Source organism: Manacus vitellinus, unplaced genomic scaffold (assembly GCF_001715985.3).
Source record: "Manacus vitellinus isolate BGI_N305 unplaced genomic scaffold, ASM171598v3 scaffold_4_pilon, whole genome shotgun sequence".
NCBI classification, from domain to species: domain Eukaryota; kingdom Metazoa; phylum Chordata; class Aves; order Passeriformes; family Pipridae; genus Manacus; species Manacus vitellinus.
The window spans coordinates 12,670,462-12,689,232 of NW_021940604.1; the positions used below are offsets into that span (position 1 = coordinate 12,670,462).

At 36.2% G+C, this 18,771-nt stretch overlaps 1 protein-coding gene across 16 annotated transcripts in view; it reads left to right on the forward strand.

The window, feature by feature from the left end:
• The window catches only part of EPB41L2 (erythrocyte membrane protein band 4.1 like 2), a 116,666-nt gene that overhangs the window by 39,586 nt on the left and 58,309 nt on the right, over positions 1 to 18,771 (forward strand). For 14 of the 16 annotated variants that reach the window (XR_001921359.2, XM_018077951.2, XM_018077962.2 and 11 more), the window contains exons 3-5: positions 6,781 to 6,910; positions 7,904 to 8,382; positions 10,007 to 10,219. Coding sequence is in view for 15 of the 16 variants with exons in the window: in XM_018077951.2 (XP_017933440.1) it covers positions 6,901 to 6,910; positions 7,904 to 8,382; positions 10,007 to 10,219 (702 nt within the window). In the remaining variant the exon portion in view is untranslated. Of the gene's footprint in view, positions 1 to 6,358; positions 6,480 to 6,780; positions 6,911 to 7,903; positions 8,383 to 10,006; positions 10,220 to 18,771 lie in introns of those variants that run through there. The other 2 variants (XM_018077952.1, XM_018077953.2) reach the window with 2 other exon arrangements.

Sequence of the window (18,771 nt, forward strand, 5' to 3'; positions counted from 1 at the left end):
AAATAGGAGAGAGATTTTTCTCAAAGCCTGTGTTGTTCTTAGTTTGTTGGACAGATAACAGGAAAACAGAGCTGTCGCTTGATCCATGTTCATTTTCTGGCTGCTGGAATGAATTTGGAACTAAATCCCGTTTTTCCACTTGAGCATGTCCTTCTCTAGCAATGTCATGGCCTGGGTGGGGTCACTTGTTCAATACAGCTTTTCAAAATGACTGTTGGATTCTCATCAGCTTACAACATTTCTTTCAGTGCTGGAGAACAGCACAAAGCTAGCTTCATAAACAGATTGTATATTTGCATATGTACTCTGGCAAAGACAGATTTCTTGATTTAAATGAAGTTGCTCTTTGAGACTTATTTTTTTGCCTTGATATAACAGTGTATTTGTAGATTGAAAATACAGAAGGAACAGATTTCTGTTATGTTTGGATATGGTATAGGTAGCACTAAGAGCTGTGGCATGTATATTTGCTTAAATGTAATCTCAGATTCCAATAGGGACATCACAGCTTGGCTCTGTGTAACACTTAAAAGGTATTTATGCTCTGATTTTGTTGAAAGCTTTGGAGTTGAGCTTTGTATGTTCTGTGGGTCTGTTACACAGATGATGCAGTTTTCAATGCATTTTATTTAGTTTAGGAACAGCACTTTCTAATATTATTTTCTATGTTTTATTATACATTTTTAGATTGCTACCTAGTGTCAGGAAAGAAATTTTAACAAAATAATGTTTCAAGAATTCTCACTTATTTTCATGTTGCATAATATTATATTTCTGGAAAAATCGGAAGTATCCCTTCAACTGACTTATCCATTAAAACTAAGCCTTTAAAGTTGTGTCTGGATTGCAATAACCAAGTTATTCACTAGGAGACGGCCTGCAGCAGGTGTTCTATGAAATGATGAGGTGCTTGAGTGATGAGTAACAGATATGTGTTGTGCTGCATTAAGGGGAATAAGAATACTGAGAAATAGTAATGCTCCTGGATGCTGATTTGAGTTTACAAAGTTTAGGTGACTCCCCTAGGGTTGCTTTACAGAAATTTGTCAGCATAATAGTTTTATTGTGAAAATATTCTATCAAAATTACAAATACTCACTTTGCAATTTTAGAGAGAAGTAGCTTTCTGTGTCACATTTCATCTGCTATCTAAATCCTTGATTTTTTTTTTTGTCTTCATAGCAATTTTCAGAATTACCTGTCTTACATTGTTGTTTCAGAACTACCTTTTAAGTTCTCATCATCCTATATAGGAAGTTGTCAGTGTTTTTCTGGTAAGTTCTGTGTATTCTGTGTATTGCAAGGAATGGTGACATCTACAATTTTCTTGCAGTACAAAATTAGTTCTAGGTACTTAATGATATTTCAATATTCATATAAAGACAAGAATGTATCTGGGAGAGAAACATTACATGTTTGCAAATAATCAGGTGTGTGATGGCATGAATGTATGATGACACGAAGGCTAATGAAATACGTGTTACTTTGAATAGTAACACTTTGAATAGATCTCTATCTACGTAAAAGGATGCTTAGGAGTATAGTTACTATTAACTCTGGGGCTGCTAGCCACTGCCTGTAATTCCCTGGAAACTAGATTTGATAGGTATAGGATATTTTGGGAAGACACAATTTTGTGCCATTTCTGCTCTTGGAGATCAGCTTAGATATTATGTGAATATGTGTATATATTTATAAACACATGTTGCTGTATTAATTAGTTACTAGTGTAACTAATTTGTATTGTCATGGACTTGTAATTCGCTGTCTGGCTCTGAAGTTATATTTATTAAAATATGTTAATACTCATTATGTTAACACATCTATGAAAGCATTCCATTACTTGTCATAATTTGAGAATTACATTTGAAATTGGAATATTGTTGCTGTTTAAAGTTTGACCTTTTGAAACATGCTACTGATTTTTAGAACTATTATGGCACCATCTGCTGACCAATGTACAGACTGGCAATGTCACCTGGTTACCTCTTTGTGAATGAGTTTCCAGTTTAGGAAGCAGAATCATGAGGAGAAAGGGTGATTCTTTTAGTTGGCTTACATTTGGGAAAAATTATTTTTAGTAGGAGATATTATTACAAAGGCAAAAGTCTGAATCATAACACAGGTTTAGTTGTCTAGTCACCTGGATTATTGCTTAAGGCTTCTCCATGAACTGTAAAGCTTTAAAAGAAGGAATTTGAGGGTTTTTTTGCTATATGTGGCATGTAGGATTGTTCTTGTTTATCAAAGTGTTACCTTCTAAGCCTACTAAGAGGAGCCATAACAGCATGAGTTCAGGCCCCAGCTCCAGTGGTCTCGTTGCAGCCTGGGAAACCAATGGGCTTTGACAGCCTTCTGCCCTGTGGCTACTGCAGAGATTCATAAAAAAGCCGACTCTGCCGTCTGTCTCTTTAGCTTCTGCAGTTAACCTTGATTTTTTTTTTTTTTTTATGCACAGTGGTCATCAGGGAAGGAGCAAACTGAAACAGTGTCACATTTGGTGTGTAAATACCTAGATTTGAGTTTAATTGCTAGAGATCATCTTTGAATAATCATTCAAAAATAGGTGATTAGATTTTATGCATGTAAGACATACCCATTTCCTGTGGGTTTTCTGTTGTAAAATTTTTTTATCGTGTTCAGTAGTTTGCTAAAGTGTTGATCTTTGACTTTAGTCTCATCTATTTTTTTTTAGGAATGTGCTTAAAAATGAATGTAATTCAAATTATTAAATTCAATTTTCAAAGTATATTTGTATGTATATATGGTTCTGTGTCTTTATAAATACAGATAAGGATGCAAGTTCCCATGGGAGAACTGGGGCTCTCTTGGGTTGATATTTGACCAGAGAACAATATTTAATTGGGAACCATGTGATGTAAATGTCAGGTTGATATAACTAAGCTGGTTTCAGGGATGTTTTTGCTTTCTTAAGGATCTCAAAACTGAAAACTGCTTTCTTGAGTTGTTAATTTATTCCTTTGTGTTCCCAGCACTCCATGTCTTTGCAATTGTAGTAATCCTACTGGTTAAACTAGACTCGTTTACACTCTAAAATTTGAATGACTATTCCAGCTAGGATTTTACTTTTTTATGTTTTTTACATCAACAAATCTTATGTGTTGAAAGCAGCAAGCATATTGTTGATATAAATGATGTGTCCTAACAAACTGTGAAATGCAGAGCAGTCTTTTGCTGTGCTTCAGAGTATTTGGAATATTTATGAAGGTAACGATTTTAAAAATAAATATGGTGCTCCAGGAAATTACATGGCTTTTAGGGGCACTGAGCTATACTTTATTTCAGAAGAAGTAGGTTGATAATTTCTTTTTTTTTTTCTTCTATGACATGATGGTTTATCTGTGAATCCTAGTAGACTGGTGGAGGTATAACTATCAAAGCAATTTTTATTTCTTGAGTTTGCTATAAATTTCAATGGCAAACTGAAAAAAGAAAAGTTTATGACTACCTCTTTCTACTTTTTTCTACTTTTATGTACTCAGAAAATAAGTAAAATGAGATCTAGAAACATATGGAAAAAGGATTTGGTTTGTTCATCTATGCTGATAAATAAGAAATGCCATAATAGAAGCAGTGAATTAAAACATGGCTCATCATAGAAAGCTTCATTTCATGGCAGTTGGTTTTAGCTCAACGTTGTCTGTGATCTTGGAACTATTATTTTTTTGTTTTTCTTTCCCTTTCTCTCGCCTTTTTTTTTCTTTCATGTTATACTTGGTATGTCTTCTTTTTATATCTTACCTATAGTGTTAGGAATCCTTCTGGTCAGAAAACTGCATTTCAAGAATTGCTGCTAGGAACTGGAAGAAAGGTATCAACCAACTGACCAATCTGTATATTTGAGAGGAAAGAGTGGTAAGGAAAGAATTTAGCATTCTGTTCAGCCTTCAGGCTTCAACTGTGACCAGCATTAGTATCTTCTCAGTGGAATAAAAAATGGAGAGGAAGGGATGAATGGAGAGGAGAGAGAATATCTGTTGTCCTTAGTTGCTTCCTGATCAGCACCCTTGCTTGGGGAAGTTGTAGAGTTATGATTAGGGCAGATTATCTGCTCCCTGATAAAGTGTGACCTGTTTTAACAAAGTCATTTTCTCTTCAGCAAGTGCCACATTGTTTCTAGTACTTTTTGGCATCCCACCCCCACCTTGGTCCTTGCAGTTTGGGTAGACATTCAATCTGCGTGAGCCAAGTTTTCTGGAGGATTACAAAAGACACAGGTGTTATCACTTGTTTTAATGTGCATGGGTTTAATGTCAATTGCAAAATCTATCAAGATTTTTCCCTCTCTGTTCAGATATTGGTAATACTTCTATTTGAACATCTCCCTTAAGATTCCTTCTCTGTTGTCTACTCTTGCTGCAATATTCTTATTCTCTTTTCTCAATGCAAAATGAAATATGGATTTAATGTTACCTTGCAATACAAAAAAGGTGAGATGAGGAGAACCCTATCCTGCTGCAGCTGTTATAGAGCTTAGGAAAATTATAGGGGCAAAAATATATACTGTGCTTAATACTATGTAGTAAGAGCAAATGAGAGTTTACTTGGAGACAGGAGAGGAAGAGAACACGATTGAAATTTAGAACTCTGAATTCTCAATCTAATTTGATTTATTTCTTAATCTGAGACAAATGCTGTCTGCTTCTTATTTCCATTTTCTTTCTGGTGCATTATTGGCTGGGTGGGATCTTGTGAGATCTTTGCTATCAGTGCAGGAGGGGATCAGGAAAAAGCCCTTTCCGGAAAACGGTGATTACGTGATCTGCTTGACTACAGTGAAAGTAACATCAGAGGCTTTACAAACTGCAGTAGTAGACTGATGGCAGAACTCCAGTGTTTTGTCTCTCCTATCTCTGTTTTTTGGTGAAGTACAAAACTGGAGGATCGGACAGAGCATTGAGATAGGGAGTATGGGGATGGTAGGTAGACCCAATTTTCTGTTCCTCGAAGGGTGACTAATCCATGCTAAAATGCAACTCTAGAAAAAAGGTTATGTAGTAGAGAAGGTAGGCATTTTGGGAAAACTATGCCTTGTACTGTTGGTCAGTGCCCTTGTTCAGTAAATTCATCTACTTCTTCACAGTTCATTCAGACTACTGGGAGTATAAAGAAATATACAGGCTTAGGAAACAGGTGTGTTTTGTTTTGTAGGTATTTTCTCTCTATTCCTAATTTTTTTCTCCTTGGAAACGAGTTTATATGAAACTGAGCTCCTGAAAGAAACTGCCTTCTGCTGTGGGCATCGGATGAAGGCTTTAAGTGGACATGGACAGACCTATTCATACAGCACAGGGGCTGTAACAAGGTTCCCTTGTTTCTGCAGTATAAACCCAAGTTCTCCTTTTAACTATAACTTTATGAAAACCTGGACACATTGAGATGCAGAACCTTTATTTCACACTGAGCAAGTTTGTACCACCCACTGCTTTCCTGTCTAGATTTAATCAGTTAAGATGTGTAAACTTGATGTCCTCAGTTTCTTTTATTGTTAGAACAATATCATAGCAATGTGTTTACTTTGCTCAGTTCAAAGGAATTTTTTGGAGATATCTCCTTTTGACCATATAACCAAAATGTGATCTTAATTTTGAGAGTGGTAGATAATGAATTTTTATTAGTTTGTACATTTATTTTATGCATTTCTTCATATTTTGAAAAGTAAAAAAGCATGCAGGAACTATAGTGGTTTTCATGTACTTCTTTGAAGATTTGCTTATCAATTTTTCTGAAGTTGTTTTAGCTACTTTATGAGAAGGAATTAGTTCTATTTTAGAGCTATATGTGAAAAAAATCACACCATCTCTGTTAATAATGAAACCTGAATTTAGTAAGCAGCATGGATTGTTATTCACTAATCAGCAGAAATTTTGATTTTTCTCTCAGGAAAAGTTGATTTTGATTTTCTATATATATTTATTTTTTTGTTTGATAACAAAATTTTACATTATAATATTAAGATAGATAACCTACCATTAGGAAAGAACAACAGCATTTCTGTGTAAAATTCCAAGGTGATAGCAAAATGTAATTTGACTAGTAGTAGCTTTAAAACTAGCATACTAGTACATGGCTTTAAATAGCAAATTCTTGAATCTCAACCATCAAATGGAAAGCTGCCTTTCAGAGGCCTGTTACCTCTGAGATAAATAATACTTATATGATGTTTACTACTCTATCACAAGCTTTATTAATATTAATAAAACTTCAAGTATTTTATTAAAAGTGATAGAAATTACATAACTGTAATACTTAAGCTTGAAATATATTTAGAAGTCTCTAGTGTACTAGTAAAGATACTCACTTTTCATTTACATTTCCCCATAGGGGAATGTTTTGGTTTTAGATGGTGAAGTGCTAAGTGCTGAACAAAGAAACACCCACAACATTGGGTCTCAAGAAGCTTACTTAATATGAATTTGTAATAGTTCAAGGCTCCTGTGTCTAAGCTTCTTTATAAGGTAACTGTCAAGATTGTTTCCTTTGACTTAGTATTGTTCATCTCTTTTGTCAGAATGGCTTCTCTTGTATATTTCGGCATCTATTAACTCCCTTAATTTTTCCCCCCCTCCTTGGGAATAGCTTAGTTTAACTATTTCTGACTGCCTGTGAATGTGATTTGGAAAGCTGGAGGCAAAGTATTGCTGCTGCTTTATAACCTAAACTAGTTCCCAGTTGACTTCAAGTGCAGTTAAAAGTGTTGAGCGAGTTAATTGCATCCAGCCTGAACTAGATAACTTACTTGACTCTTTTTTTGGGCAGGGGTGAGGCAACAGCTGTTGAGTTTAGCAGGAATCCTGAACTAATAGCCTCTTGACTCTACAAGCATGCAGTGATCACCATCAGTTGTAATGAAGAGGGTCCAATGTTGTAAAGATAAAAATGTTATGTTGTAAGTAACCTGCTAAACTTCAGGCCAGACAAACAGACCATCAGTTTAAAATTGTTTTCAGAAGGGTGTAAAAAAAAATGCCAGTAACATCTAATGGAATCTAACTATTTTAAACTTGTGTTGCTTATTTTTGTTGACTCACTTCAATACATTGGATAAAAAATAGTTATATTACATTTTCAAAGCAATGCAGCAAAATCCAGTGCCATGCAGATAACAAAATTTGTTCATTTTAGTTAATGTTTTTTCAATACATATTACTAATGTTAAGATTAATTATTATTATTGCATATCCTGTTGTTACAGTATCATGATCTGTCTTTAATTTCACTGAAGGAAGAGTAGTTAAAAGTGATGAGAGTATAAGCATTATGTATGATTTTTTGTTGCTTGATATGAACTCCTGATTAAGAATGCAATGTTAATGTAAAAAAGTATGCTTGCCAGCATTATTATTAACTTCAATAGTATCACTGACTTATAACTTCCAATTTTTTTATATTCAGTCTAGTGCTCACCATCCTTTTGTCCTGTTCTTTGGTTATCTTGCTCTTTCATTTTCTTCCAACAATTTCTTTCAAATTGGTAAGCATCCCTGAATAGTAAGGGGGTTGTATCTGCTAGTTTTACTGGAGAAGGTGGATACTCTTTGAAATTTTCAGTTTCTGGGTCAGCTGAGGTGCCAAGTAGAAAGAGAACTGAAGTTACATAAAAGACAAATGCATTTCAGTGGGCACACTTAAATTTTTATCAAGGAGAAGGAAACTATTTCTAGATGTATCTGTCTAGCTTGGTCTTTTACAAGTCTGTACCTGCAGAGCACCAAGTTTTAGTGGACTGGTTTTATTTGTGAACTGAGAATTTGAAAAGAAGTATTTCTTTTACCCTAATAAGTTTAATAATCTACAAGAGTTTCCAAAATACTGCAAATAATTAGTCAGTAAAAGTAGTGATGCTGTGTAACAAAACTGTTTTTGTTGTTGCTTTTTTTAGTGTCAGTTGTGACAATGACAACTGAAGTTGGCTCAGAGACTGAAGTAAAGAAAGATTCTGAGCAGCTGGGACCAGACAAAGCCAAGGACAAGCCTGAAGAAGCATCAGAGACTCCAGAAAATCAAAAGTCCAAGGAAGCATCCTCTGAAGAAGCTCAAGATTCTTCTCTCCCAGAACCAACTAGCCAAAGTAGTCCAAGTAGCCAGAAGAAGCAAAAAGCTTCACCTGAAAGCAAGGGTATTTCTCGTTTCCTTCCCCCCTGGCTTAAGAAACAAAAATCATACACCTTGGCAGAGCCCAAAGATGAGCCCAAGAAAAAGGCCACAGGGGAAGAACAAGTAATTGAAGAAAGCGAAAGCCAGACACCAGAGGGGGTGGCTCAGCCAAGAAAGAGCTTGGAAGAAGCAGCTGAAAATCACCATAATGCTAAAGCAGATGACAAGGAAAAACAGTCTGTCAGCAGTGCTGAAACACCACAGGTACATGTGGGGAAATCTCATAGATACTTTAGAGTAATTTTAATGAAACCCAATTCATGACTTATGTAATTCATGCAAAGCTTTGTTAGTATCATATTGGGGGAAGAAATGATAGCTACTCCAGTAGCTAGGCTTCAGTATTGATTTTTGTGAAGTTGTATGTCAGTTCTTAACATTCAAACTTCATATTATAGGTTTCCAAAGATAAGGTGCATAGAGAATATTTTATATGAGGAGGGGCTGAACAGTTGGTACTAGTCAGCCTGGGGAAGAGAAGGATCGAGGGGAATCTTACCAATGTTGTATGCAGTTAGATGACAAAAAACAATGGACCCAAATAAAACCCATGACATTACATCTCAAATCTCAGGCAAATTCTTTTTACTGTGATGGTGATGGGACCTTTACTTGGTAAGGAAAGGATGTAGCCCAGGTGATGATGGTGCAGAGGATAGGCCTCCCAGGAGTAATAAAGCAATGGGTCAAACACTGAAACAGGTTGTAGATGTTGTGGAGTCTTCACCTGGGAAGAAAATAAAACCTCAACTAGATATGGTCCTGGGTAAACATCTCTACATGCCCCTGGAGGGGCCCTAGGCAGTTGGACTAAATGATCATTGTAGGTCCCTTCTTCCTACCTCCTCCTTTCTCTAGCAGTACGTGCTGAGGAAGTTTCTGACATTTCTTCCCAGTACTACCAGAAATGATTGAATGGGTAATCACGTCTCAGCCTAGGCATTAACTCTGTCTCTGTGTAGGGAGGAAGCATGTACCTTCTTATGAGGGTGAGACCTGTGGATCATCTGAAGAAATTTGAAACAAACAAACAGAAAATAAACAAACAACAAAAAACCAAAAAAAACCCCAACCAACCAAACAAAAAGAACCACCAGAAAAACCCAACAAACACCCAACCCAAAAACAAGTGAAGTACAGTTTTTGACAAACTATGTTTGTCCAGTTTAGCTGGATTTCCAGAGGGATGGCAAACCCCCACATCTCTACTCAGAGATCAAACCCTTAGTCTGATGCAGGACATGCTCCCAAACTGAATGACTGCAAACATTTTGAGGTGTGAAGTACCTGTTATTTCCTTGGGGAGGTTTTTTTTTCTTGTTGTACTCATTTTTAGAAATGCATGAGCCATTTCCCTCAGAGAAACATAATAAAACAAGAGCTGGAGAACAACAGTATTCCATCAGAGTGAGGGTCCATCTGGCCCAATACTTGGTCTCCAAAGTGGCTAACCACAATGGACTATATGATCATGAGGTCCCTGCCAACCTCAACCACTCTGTGATTGTGTATCACTTGTGTTTAATGAATGCTAGGTTTAAGTTAAGTATAATTCCTGGAGCTTCTTGAGTTCTTTCTCTTAGGAAAAAAGGCAATAAAACATAGAAAAATTATCTAATTTCAAGGAAAGGAAAAAAGGCACCTTCTGTGGTTTGAGAGCTAGAATATCTGGTCCCCAAGGAAGACCTTAATACTTGTGCTGGTTGTTGTGCTTCTAGTATGTGCATTACTTTAATGAAAAATTAATGTCTTATTTCTTAGTAGCTTTACAAGTTAAAAACATCCACCTTCCTGACTTGCAGTCATTGTTTAACTGTGTTTTATATAGCTTGTCAAAGAAGATGGTAAAGAAATGGAAGTAGAGAAAGCTGCAGAGAAAAAGGAAGAAAATGAAGAAGAAAAGGAAAAAAGGGAAACAAAAGAAGTGCAGACAGCTGAAATTAAAACAGATGACATTCCCCAGAAATCTCCCAAGAAAATCAAAACTGTGCAGTGTAAAGTGATGCTTCTGGATGGCACAGAATACAGCTGTGACCTAGAGGTAAGGCATCAAGTCTCTATATAAAGAGCTTTTTTCTGCAGAGAAAGGGAAAATTTGGTTTTTTGTAGTAAGTGTTTAATGCTGTCACTAGAGGTCAGTTAACATTTCAGTTTAAAGCTCCAATGTTAAGACTATATCAGTTTATTCTTAAAAATGCCCTCTGAGGTACACGAACAAATCCTTTCAATGCTGATCACTTGACAGCTCAAACTAGATATTTTTTGTAAGACATTAAAATTTTCCTGAAGATGTAGGGTCTCATGTACTAATGAAGTTTTTTTTTGAGTTAATGCATTAATTTTTTAAAGTTATCTCAGTTGGAGATCTGAAGTTTAAAAGAAGTTCTCTTCAAAGAAAAATTCTGCTACAGGTATAAAACATGTATTCATTTTTAAAGCTATGTTCTAGTTCTGAATTTTCGTAGTTGCATGGATTGCTTGTTTACAACTGTAAATCACTGGGTTAGATATTTTATATATGTGTCTATTGAATCTGACTTAAAATCACTAATAGAAATAGGGATTTTGAGCTGTATGGAAAAGAGCTACTTGGCTTTTATGGCCTTCATACCCTTTGAATATATATGTGTCCAAGTTCTAAGTCAAATGGTAGCTTTTTAATATTTTAGACCAAGACTAAATTGAAAAATGTGTAACTAAAGGAAAGTAGGAAACAAGTTGCATTTCAATCTTATTTTAGTGAAATAAGCCTTGGTTTGAATTCTGAGAATTTTTCTGTGAGTAGGTAGTAAGATTACTTCAGGCTAGTACTGTTCTCAAGAGGTGTCAGTCACTTCAGTACAAAGGTGTCAGATTGTTTTCTATTATGAAGTTCAGTTGTAATCACTTTTGCCAGTAGGAGATGCAACACTGACTGTGGTAAACTGCAGGACGTCTTCATGCACACTTTCTGAAAGATCTGGAATTGTTTTAACAAATTCCCTATTTTATGCTAGACTGATGGATACGCTAGAAATAAGCTGGGAAATAATACTGGGATATGATGTCCCTTTGGAAAGAAGACAGTGTTCCTTATAAGACAGTTGGTATTTGGAAACCAAGCTTTCAGCCAGTCAGTTGTAAGAAACAGTAAAATTTGCATAGCTCTGTTTTGTAATTCCATTAACCTTTGCAAATGCTTGAAAACTATGTTCATAGTGCCTGAAGGCTTCAGCCTTGAGTCTCAAAGGTTGTACAGGTGATATTTTCAGAAGTTCTTCTAGCTAGTAGCACCAAAGGCCGATACTAATAATGAGTCTTGGTTCCCTTACACAACTGCATCTTAATCATAAAAGACTATCTGCTTTTCAGCAGTTATTTTTGCAGGACAGAGCTCTAAGCTGTTCTTGGGTCCAATTATTTTTAAACTTTGGGGAAATGAGGAGTCCAGTGAATTAAATAGCTGGTGAAGTCTGTTTGGTTTTCTGATGGTTCATGTGTTGCTTCCAGTCAGTCATTCTCTTTGTGAAATGTCTCATTGGTAGTCATACGAGATGGCTCTAAAGTGATGAGAAGTTTATGTGGCCAGATAAGCTGCTAGTTTAGAATATCATAATTTCCATTTATGGGTTCAGTAAGCTAAAGATGTGATGATGATTCAGCATGTTCTGCAGAATGGTACTTGATGCAACACTCACAGCAAGTAGACTTTAAAGTGAGTGTTAGAACCACAGTATGTTGGTAGTTATGTACAGAATTAATATTTTTTTGTAAGAGGTGATAATTTCCTTACTTGGGTCAATTCCTCCTTTATATTTCTGTCCTGTGTTTTACACTGGAGTATCTGCTTGTTTGAAATGGAGAGAAAGCAGTTGTCCTGGACCACACTCCTGAACATAGTTGTTATATTTTGCATGGTGAAAGTAACTGATCTGCTATGGTGCCTAAGCTGAATATCTAAGTTAGAAAGGAAAGTTAAAAATCTCTGCCTTTTCTAAAACTAGACATCTAGATATATCTTCCATATTGATCTAAGGACAAAACAGTGCCAATGTTATGGCATTTCCTAGACTGAGCTGATTTCTTGAAAATATTCTGATTTTTGTCTGATGTAAATTATTCAGTTTTTGTAGTACACACATCACAAGCCACTTGGTGGTGCAGGCTTCTGATTGAAGCCTTTTGTCTGCTCTTATGCTGTTTCGTTTTTTCCAGTCTATCAGTCAGTTCCAATGCTGTTTGATTGTGGATTTCTTTAGACTCCCTTAGTATTTTAATTGCTCCCTGTGTACAATTCCTTTTGTTCTGTGATATAGTACTGGATGGGTACTACTGAACTGTTCTTCCAGATCTTGCAAAACTAATAGACAAGACTAAAAAAGATACCTGTTTTTTAAGCCTTTTAGAAGTTTCATAATAACTTAAATCTTATTTCATGCATTAATACAGCTTGCTTTTTAAACCTGTTCTCTAATAAAACTCTTCCTGTCAGCAAAGAAATTCTTTTGTTGTTTATCAATGTAAAATACACCTTTGAAATGTTTTGCTGCAGTTTGATGGAATTTTTAAAGTTTCTGTTCTATAGTTGATACTAATACAAGCTTTCTAAGGCTTCCATTTATAAATTTCTATTCTTGATGTTAAAACTGAACAATTTCAGTGTATGTTTCTTAAAATACAGTATTTTAATCCTACATGGATCTTCCCTGATCGTGTCAAATATGGAACACTGCACCATAAATTAAGTTGTAAAAAGCAATAGTGAAGCCTTCATTAATGTTAGGCTTGCTTATTTTTTATGCTGTGGTTCCAGCAGAACATGAAAAATATACTACAGAATAATTGCTCTCTGCAACACATTGTGTAGGGAGTTACGTACTTATGGTCTAAAGTTGCAGGAATTTTGTCATGAGAGGTTCTTGAAAAGTTTTCATTTAAGTATTAGTATCAATATGTATGGAGAAATATATATATATATATATAAACCAAAAATTGACATAGATATAGTAGTAACCCTGGAGTAATTGTTGGTTTTGTTTGGTTTTCCCCCCCCTGCATAAATGATGTTTATATCTGCATGGTATCTCTGTATATTAATTAAAGGCTATATGAGTTTTATCTTCCTGGGCTTTTCCCCATCCTAAAATGAGACTTAAACGAAATTGTGGCTTACCACAGAGCTAAGATATCATTTTGCATTTATAATGAAAAATTCTATTCTGCAATATTTTAAGTCTGTCATGATTCAGTTAAGTTGTTTGATAAGAAATGTTTTCTTATTACTTGCAATAAGAGTTTGCTGTAAGAACAGAAGAAAAAATTAATTAAGGAAGAGAACAATGTGTTATAGAAACAATTTGTTTCGTATGTTCATTTAAATAATTTGTAGGACATGAGCAGTGCTGACTGCAATTTTATAGATGAATTCATGTTCTTAAATACACATAGAGTTTTTTTATGTTCTACTGCTGTGCCAAAATATGTAGTGTCAGAAGGCTGCTTCAGTCCTTGGGAAGACTGTGGTACAAATGCTTTTTTAACTTTTTCAGGACAAAAAGATGTTTGGAAGTAGTCAGGATGGATTTACAAAGGGGAAACCATACTTTCTACAATGTGGTGACTGGTTCTGTGGATGTGGGGTGATCTGTGAATATAATCTCAGCTTTAGCAAGACTTGACATTTTCCCCATGGTTGTTCTAGGCATAGGTGTTCTAGACATGTATGGGCTAAGTAAGTGTACAGAAGGGTTTGCCAGAAACTGGCTTAAGTTGTGATCAGCAGCCGGAATTGTAGCTGGAGGCATTAACAATACTAAAGGCATTGATACCAAGGCAGTTAATGATCTGGATGATGGCATAAAGTTTGTCCTCAGCAAGTTTGTAGGTGATGATAAATCTGGGAAGAGTGGCGGTGATATATCACAGGGACCTGGATGAGCTGGAGAAATGGGCATGTAGGACTCTCATGAATTTCCACCAAGAGGAATGCAAAACACTGCACCTGAGGAGGAATACGACCAAGTATCAGCACGGGCTGGACTGACTGTCTGGAAAGCAGCTCTACACAGAAAGACCTCTCTGTGTGTGTCCTGATAGAAAAGGTGACCGTGGGCTAGCACTGGGCCCTTGCAGCAAAAGTCAGCAGCTTCCTGGCCTGCAGTAGCTGGATGCTGGCAGCAGGTCAAGGGAGAGATGGTCCTTCACTCGCTGCTCAGTACCTGGAGTGATGGGTCCAGTTCTTAGCTGTCCAGTGCAAGAGAGACTTGGACATTCTGGAGACAGTCCAGCAAAGGACTACAACACTGATTAAAGGCCTCAAGCATCTGATATCTGGGGAAGGACTGACAGAAGTGGAACTGTTCAGCGGGGAGAGGAGGAGGCTGTGGGACGTTTTAGTCTTGTGTATAAATACCTGGCTGGGGGACGAGCCAGGCTTTTAAGTGATAACAAGGGACAGATTGAAAAGAAATGAACACTAACTGAAGTACAGGGAATCAACTGAGAAAATGAATGTGAGTGTATATCAACTGAGGGTGACCAAACACTAGAACAGTTTCCCTAGATAGGTTTTGAAGTCGGCACCCTCTGAAATCATCCAAATCTTTTAAGACAAGGCCTTGACCAGCTCACTGTGACCAGGAATTTCAGAATAGATGGCCTCCAGATGTCTCTTCAGACCTCAGCTAACGTACATAATTGTAGCTATATTTCACTGTTGTAGGAGAATAATTCAGGAATTATTATAAGTGTGTTAATAATTTAGTCTATATAATGCACATGGCACATGTACTGTCAATTAAAAACTGAGGATAGCATGAATAGTATCAACATACAATTACTGTTAAAGCAGTAAACCCAATGGCATACCTGTAACTTCATTAAGTTGACTAACAATGTAAGAATTGGAGAGCTGGTATGCAAACTGCCCCTAAAAATATTGCACAGATTCCTGGTGAACACTACCATCTTGGCATTCTGCAAGGAACTACCTAATGTGCTAGCCTAGTAACTCTTCTTCCCGTGCCTGGTCTTGGTGATTTGAAGCTCTGTTATGTTGGAGGGTTTCACCTACTGCCTGTTATGGTGTGGCAAACTTATTGAGGTGAAATGATGTTTGAGTTAAGCACTTTGAAATATTAATCTTCATGCCAGCTGTGACTTAAAATTTTCACCTCAGAAAGATATTTCAGATACCTTTGAAATAATTAGGTGCTATTGCTGAAAAAATGAGTGGAAAAACAACATGTTTTAGAGTGTAAATGGAAACTTTTGTTTATGTCATCTTAGGTTCTAAAAATTCATAGTTTTGTATATTGCCCTTTTAGCAAGATGGTTACTTCTCACCTTTTTCTGCTTTTAGCAAAAAAAGAGTTCCCTAAAATCTCAACTGTTTGTCACTGTTGTGCAAGTACCTGTTTTTATCTTGGTTTTGTTTGTTTGTTTGTTTTTTAATTTGAAGTAAAAAAATAAATTCCTAAATAATTAAGAACAATTGGAAAACTGCACTTTGAGACTTCATACTGTCTGGGAGGATAGATGACTTCAGGCATAATATCCCTAGCAGTTTCGATTGACAGCTTCTAAAATAGCAGCTCTTTTGTTACTGCTCATTGAATTCCATGATCTATGTCAGTTGTTTAATCTGACAGCCATCTCTTTTATTTCCTTCTATTTTTCCCTTATTTTAAAAAGTAATCTTAGAATAGATTCAGGTTTTAGCTGTGCAGTTCTAACAGTTGTTTTACTTTAATTTCCGTTCTTTTTTCTGTTCATCTTGTTTGTAATTTTTCCTGAAAGAACAGAATATTCTGTGTGCTTAGGAAGAAATGCCATTTCAGTAGACCAGAAACTGCTCACTAAACTGCTGTCCACATGATAGATTTCTATCCTGCTTATATTCCCTTTTGCTTTGTGAGCTTAATTTAGTTTTAGATATATTTGTGGCTACATTTCTTCAGCTCCAGTGCTTTAAAACACTCACTTAATTTTTTATAGCATGACTTTTTAATTTTGGATACGGAAAGAACAAAACCTTGTTTCGTATAATGTCTTGTAAAAAAACATGTACAACCATCCCCTGTCCTCACTTTCCCCCACTCAACACTGAAGCTGATTTTGTTCTTTATTTTGCCAGGTGACATGTTCGGTACAAATTAAATTAGCTAAATTTCTCAAAGATGACTGGATGTAAAAAGAATTTTTCAAGCTTAAAAATGGATATTTCAACTCAATAAGGTGCTAATAAGCTTTTAAAGAATACGTAAGACAATTGTATTGGAAAAAAGGTTATAGTTTTTGCTTAAGTTTGGTGTTTAACAATAGAGTTCACCTGGAATTATTTTTTTGAAGTGTATTATTGCTGAGATTTACAGTAAGCAGCAAAAGCTCCATAGAGGTTGTCCTGGACCAGGCTCTCCATGCTTCACTAAACGTTTTTAGAGATTTAGTATTTATCAAGTGGGAAGTGGATATCCTAACTTGCTGAAAATTGAGTTCAGCTTGTGTTGGTTTATAAGTAAACCAGTGGGAGAAATGAACCCAACTCAAGAGAGATTACAAGTCAGAGTTACAATTTACAAAAAGATTACAATACATGCAATGATACAGAGAAAACTGGTTTTAACCCACAAAGACAGGTGTATAACCAGCACCCTGGGACAAGAACAGAACAGTGTTTGTCAACCCCAGTGCTGAGCACCATGTGGCCACACTGGGTGCAAAGTAAATGAAAAGGAAAACTTGTTGATCTGGATGATGGTTGTGGTCCTGTTGAAGTGATGATCACAGTCTTGTCAAGAGTGGCAGTCACAGTCCTGTTGAAGTTCTGGTCCTGCTCTGGATCTGAGGAGTGGTACCAGAAGTCCCAAAACCCCAGGATTATGTACGCTCAGGTTCAGGTGGTAGCTCTCCCAGGGCAGGGAGTTTCACAATGGGTGATTTAACTCTGAGTCATGGGATATTTTTGGAATCTTTGGTCTAGGTTGTGTCAGCTGCCTATTATGCCAGTTCATTATGGCCCGTTAGCAGAGATGACCCCTCAGGCTGGGTGTGAAGGTGCTAATGCCTCTCTGGAGGGGAGTTATCACAGCTGAGTCATTGGTGTGAAGACAAAAAATACTCCCCGCTTGTAGTCTAAGGTGTCAGGTGTGCCCTGGGCAGCTGCTACAAATGATCCATTATTAACAGTCCATCAGAAATGACATAGAGGGTGTAGAATACCCAGTTTTGGTTATACCCACATAGTGATAAACTGGTCCTGGCCCCTGTAACTAGAACAAACTGTATTCTGAAACATTTGAGTTCTGCAGTACAAAACCGAGATAGGTAGAGAGATTAATTTAAGTGAATAGGTGAAGTCCTGTAATTGTAGAATGACTGAAGCCAGTTTGTGTTTGTTGACATACTTGTTTTATGTCCTGGCTACCACAAAATGGTATTTGTAATAATAATCTTCATGTTCTCAAGAGTCTTCTTGTCTTAGCAAGACGAGATTCCCTGTAAGGAAGGGTTAATGGTACATTATTGTCAGCTGAAAAGGGCAGGGGAAGTAGGTTTTACATAAGGAAATCATATATCATGTCACTATGTCACTTTTTTTACCCTGGATTCTTCAGAAGGGAGTTAAATTTGGGAGCAAAGATAAACCAGTATAAATAGCAATCCAACTATAAGTTTAGTTATAGCACTAAAAAAATTGCATGGATGTACATTTTGTTCTACCTGGAACAGTTTCAATTTATTTGGAATGGATTAAGTAAATGTGGGAACTTAGCATCTATTACGTTAATAAAAAGGGATTTATTACAATTTAAAGTAAATTGTTGTTTTAAAAATAAAATTGGTGTAATTCTGCATAGCGAGGCATTTTCTCAGAATCTATATTGAGTCAAAGCACTTCTTGGGGAAAAAAGTATATGTGACATGCAGAATGCATTGAGAGATACATTAGATTGAAGAAAAACTGGGTTTTGGGACAAAGCCTCATGAAAGTGAATTCCTGTGTATATCTTCTCTCTGACATGTTGTGTAATTTGCTGGTGAGTGGTACAAAATAGAAATGGATGGGAGATGCTCAGTTAGAAACAACACAGCTTTAGGATGTTGAGATAGTAAGCTTATTCATGAAATTGTGGGGAGAAAAAAAGGACAGTTCGTGGTGAATTAGTTTTCAAGGTGATATAGAAACATCTTTGCAAATGACTATAATTTGATGCTGTTCTTCCATAGTTCAGAATTTGTCATCAAATGTAGTTGTAGGAGTAGAGGTACATTTGTACCCTTCATGTTTTGTATATTGATAATTACTTTAGGCTTTTTTTTGCAGCCACCTAGTGTTCTTTGACAGTGGAGGTATTTTTTCTGGCTTGTTTCTGCATGTCTTTCCCATTGTCCAGGGCATGCCTGACATGGTTATGTTTGGCTTCCAACATAAAGCAAATCTCAGATATTTGTCTTTTTTGAAGGTTACTTTGTAAATTAATTTATCACCTTTTGAAAGTGATCTGTTCTTTTGCCTCCAGAACTCTTTATTTTGCCTTAATAGATCTTCTGACTGGTATCAACTTGCCATTTTGAATTTTAAGTCAATAAACGTTTATCTATGGAACTGTTCAA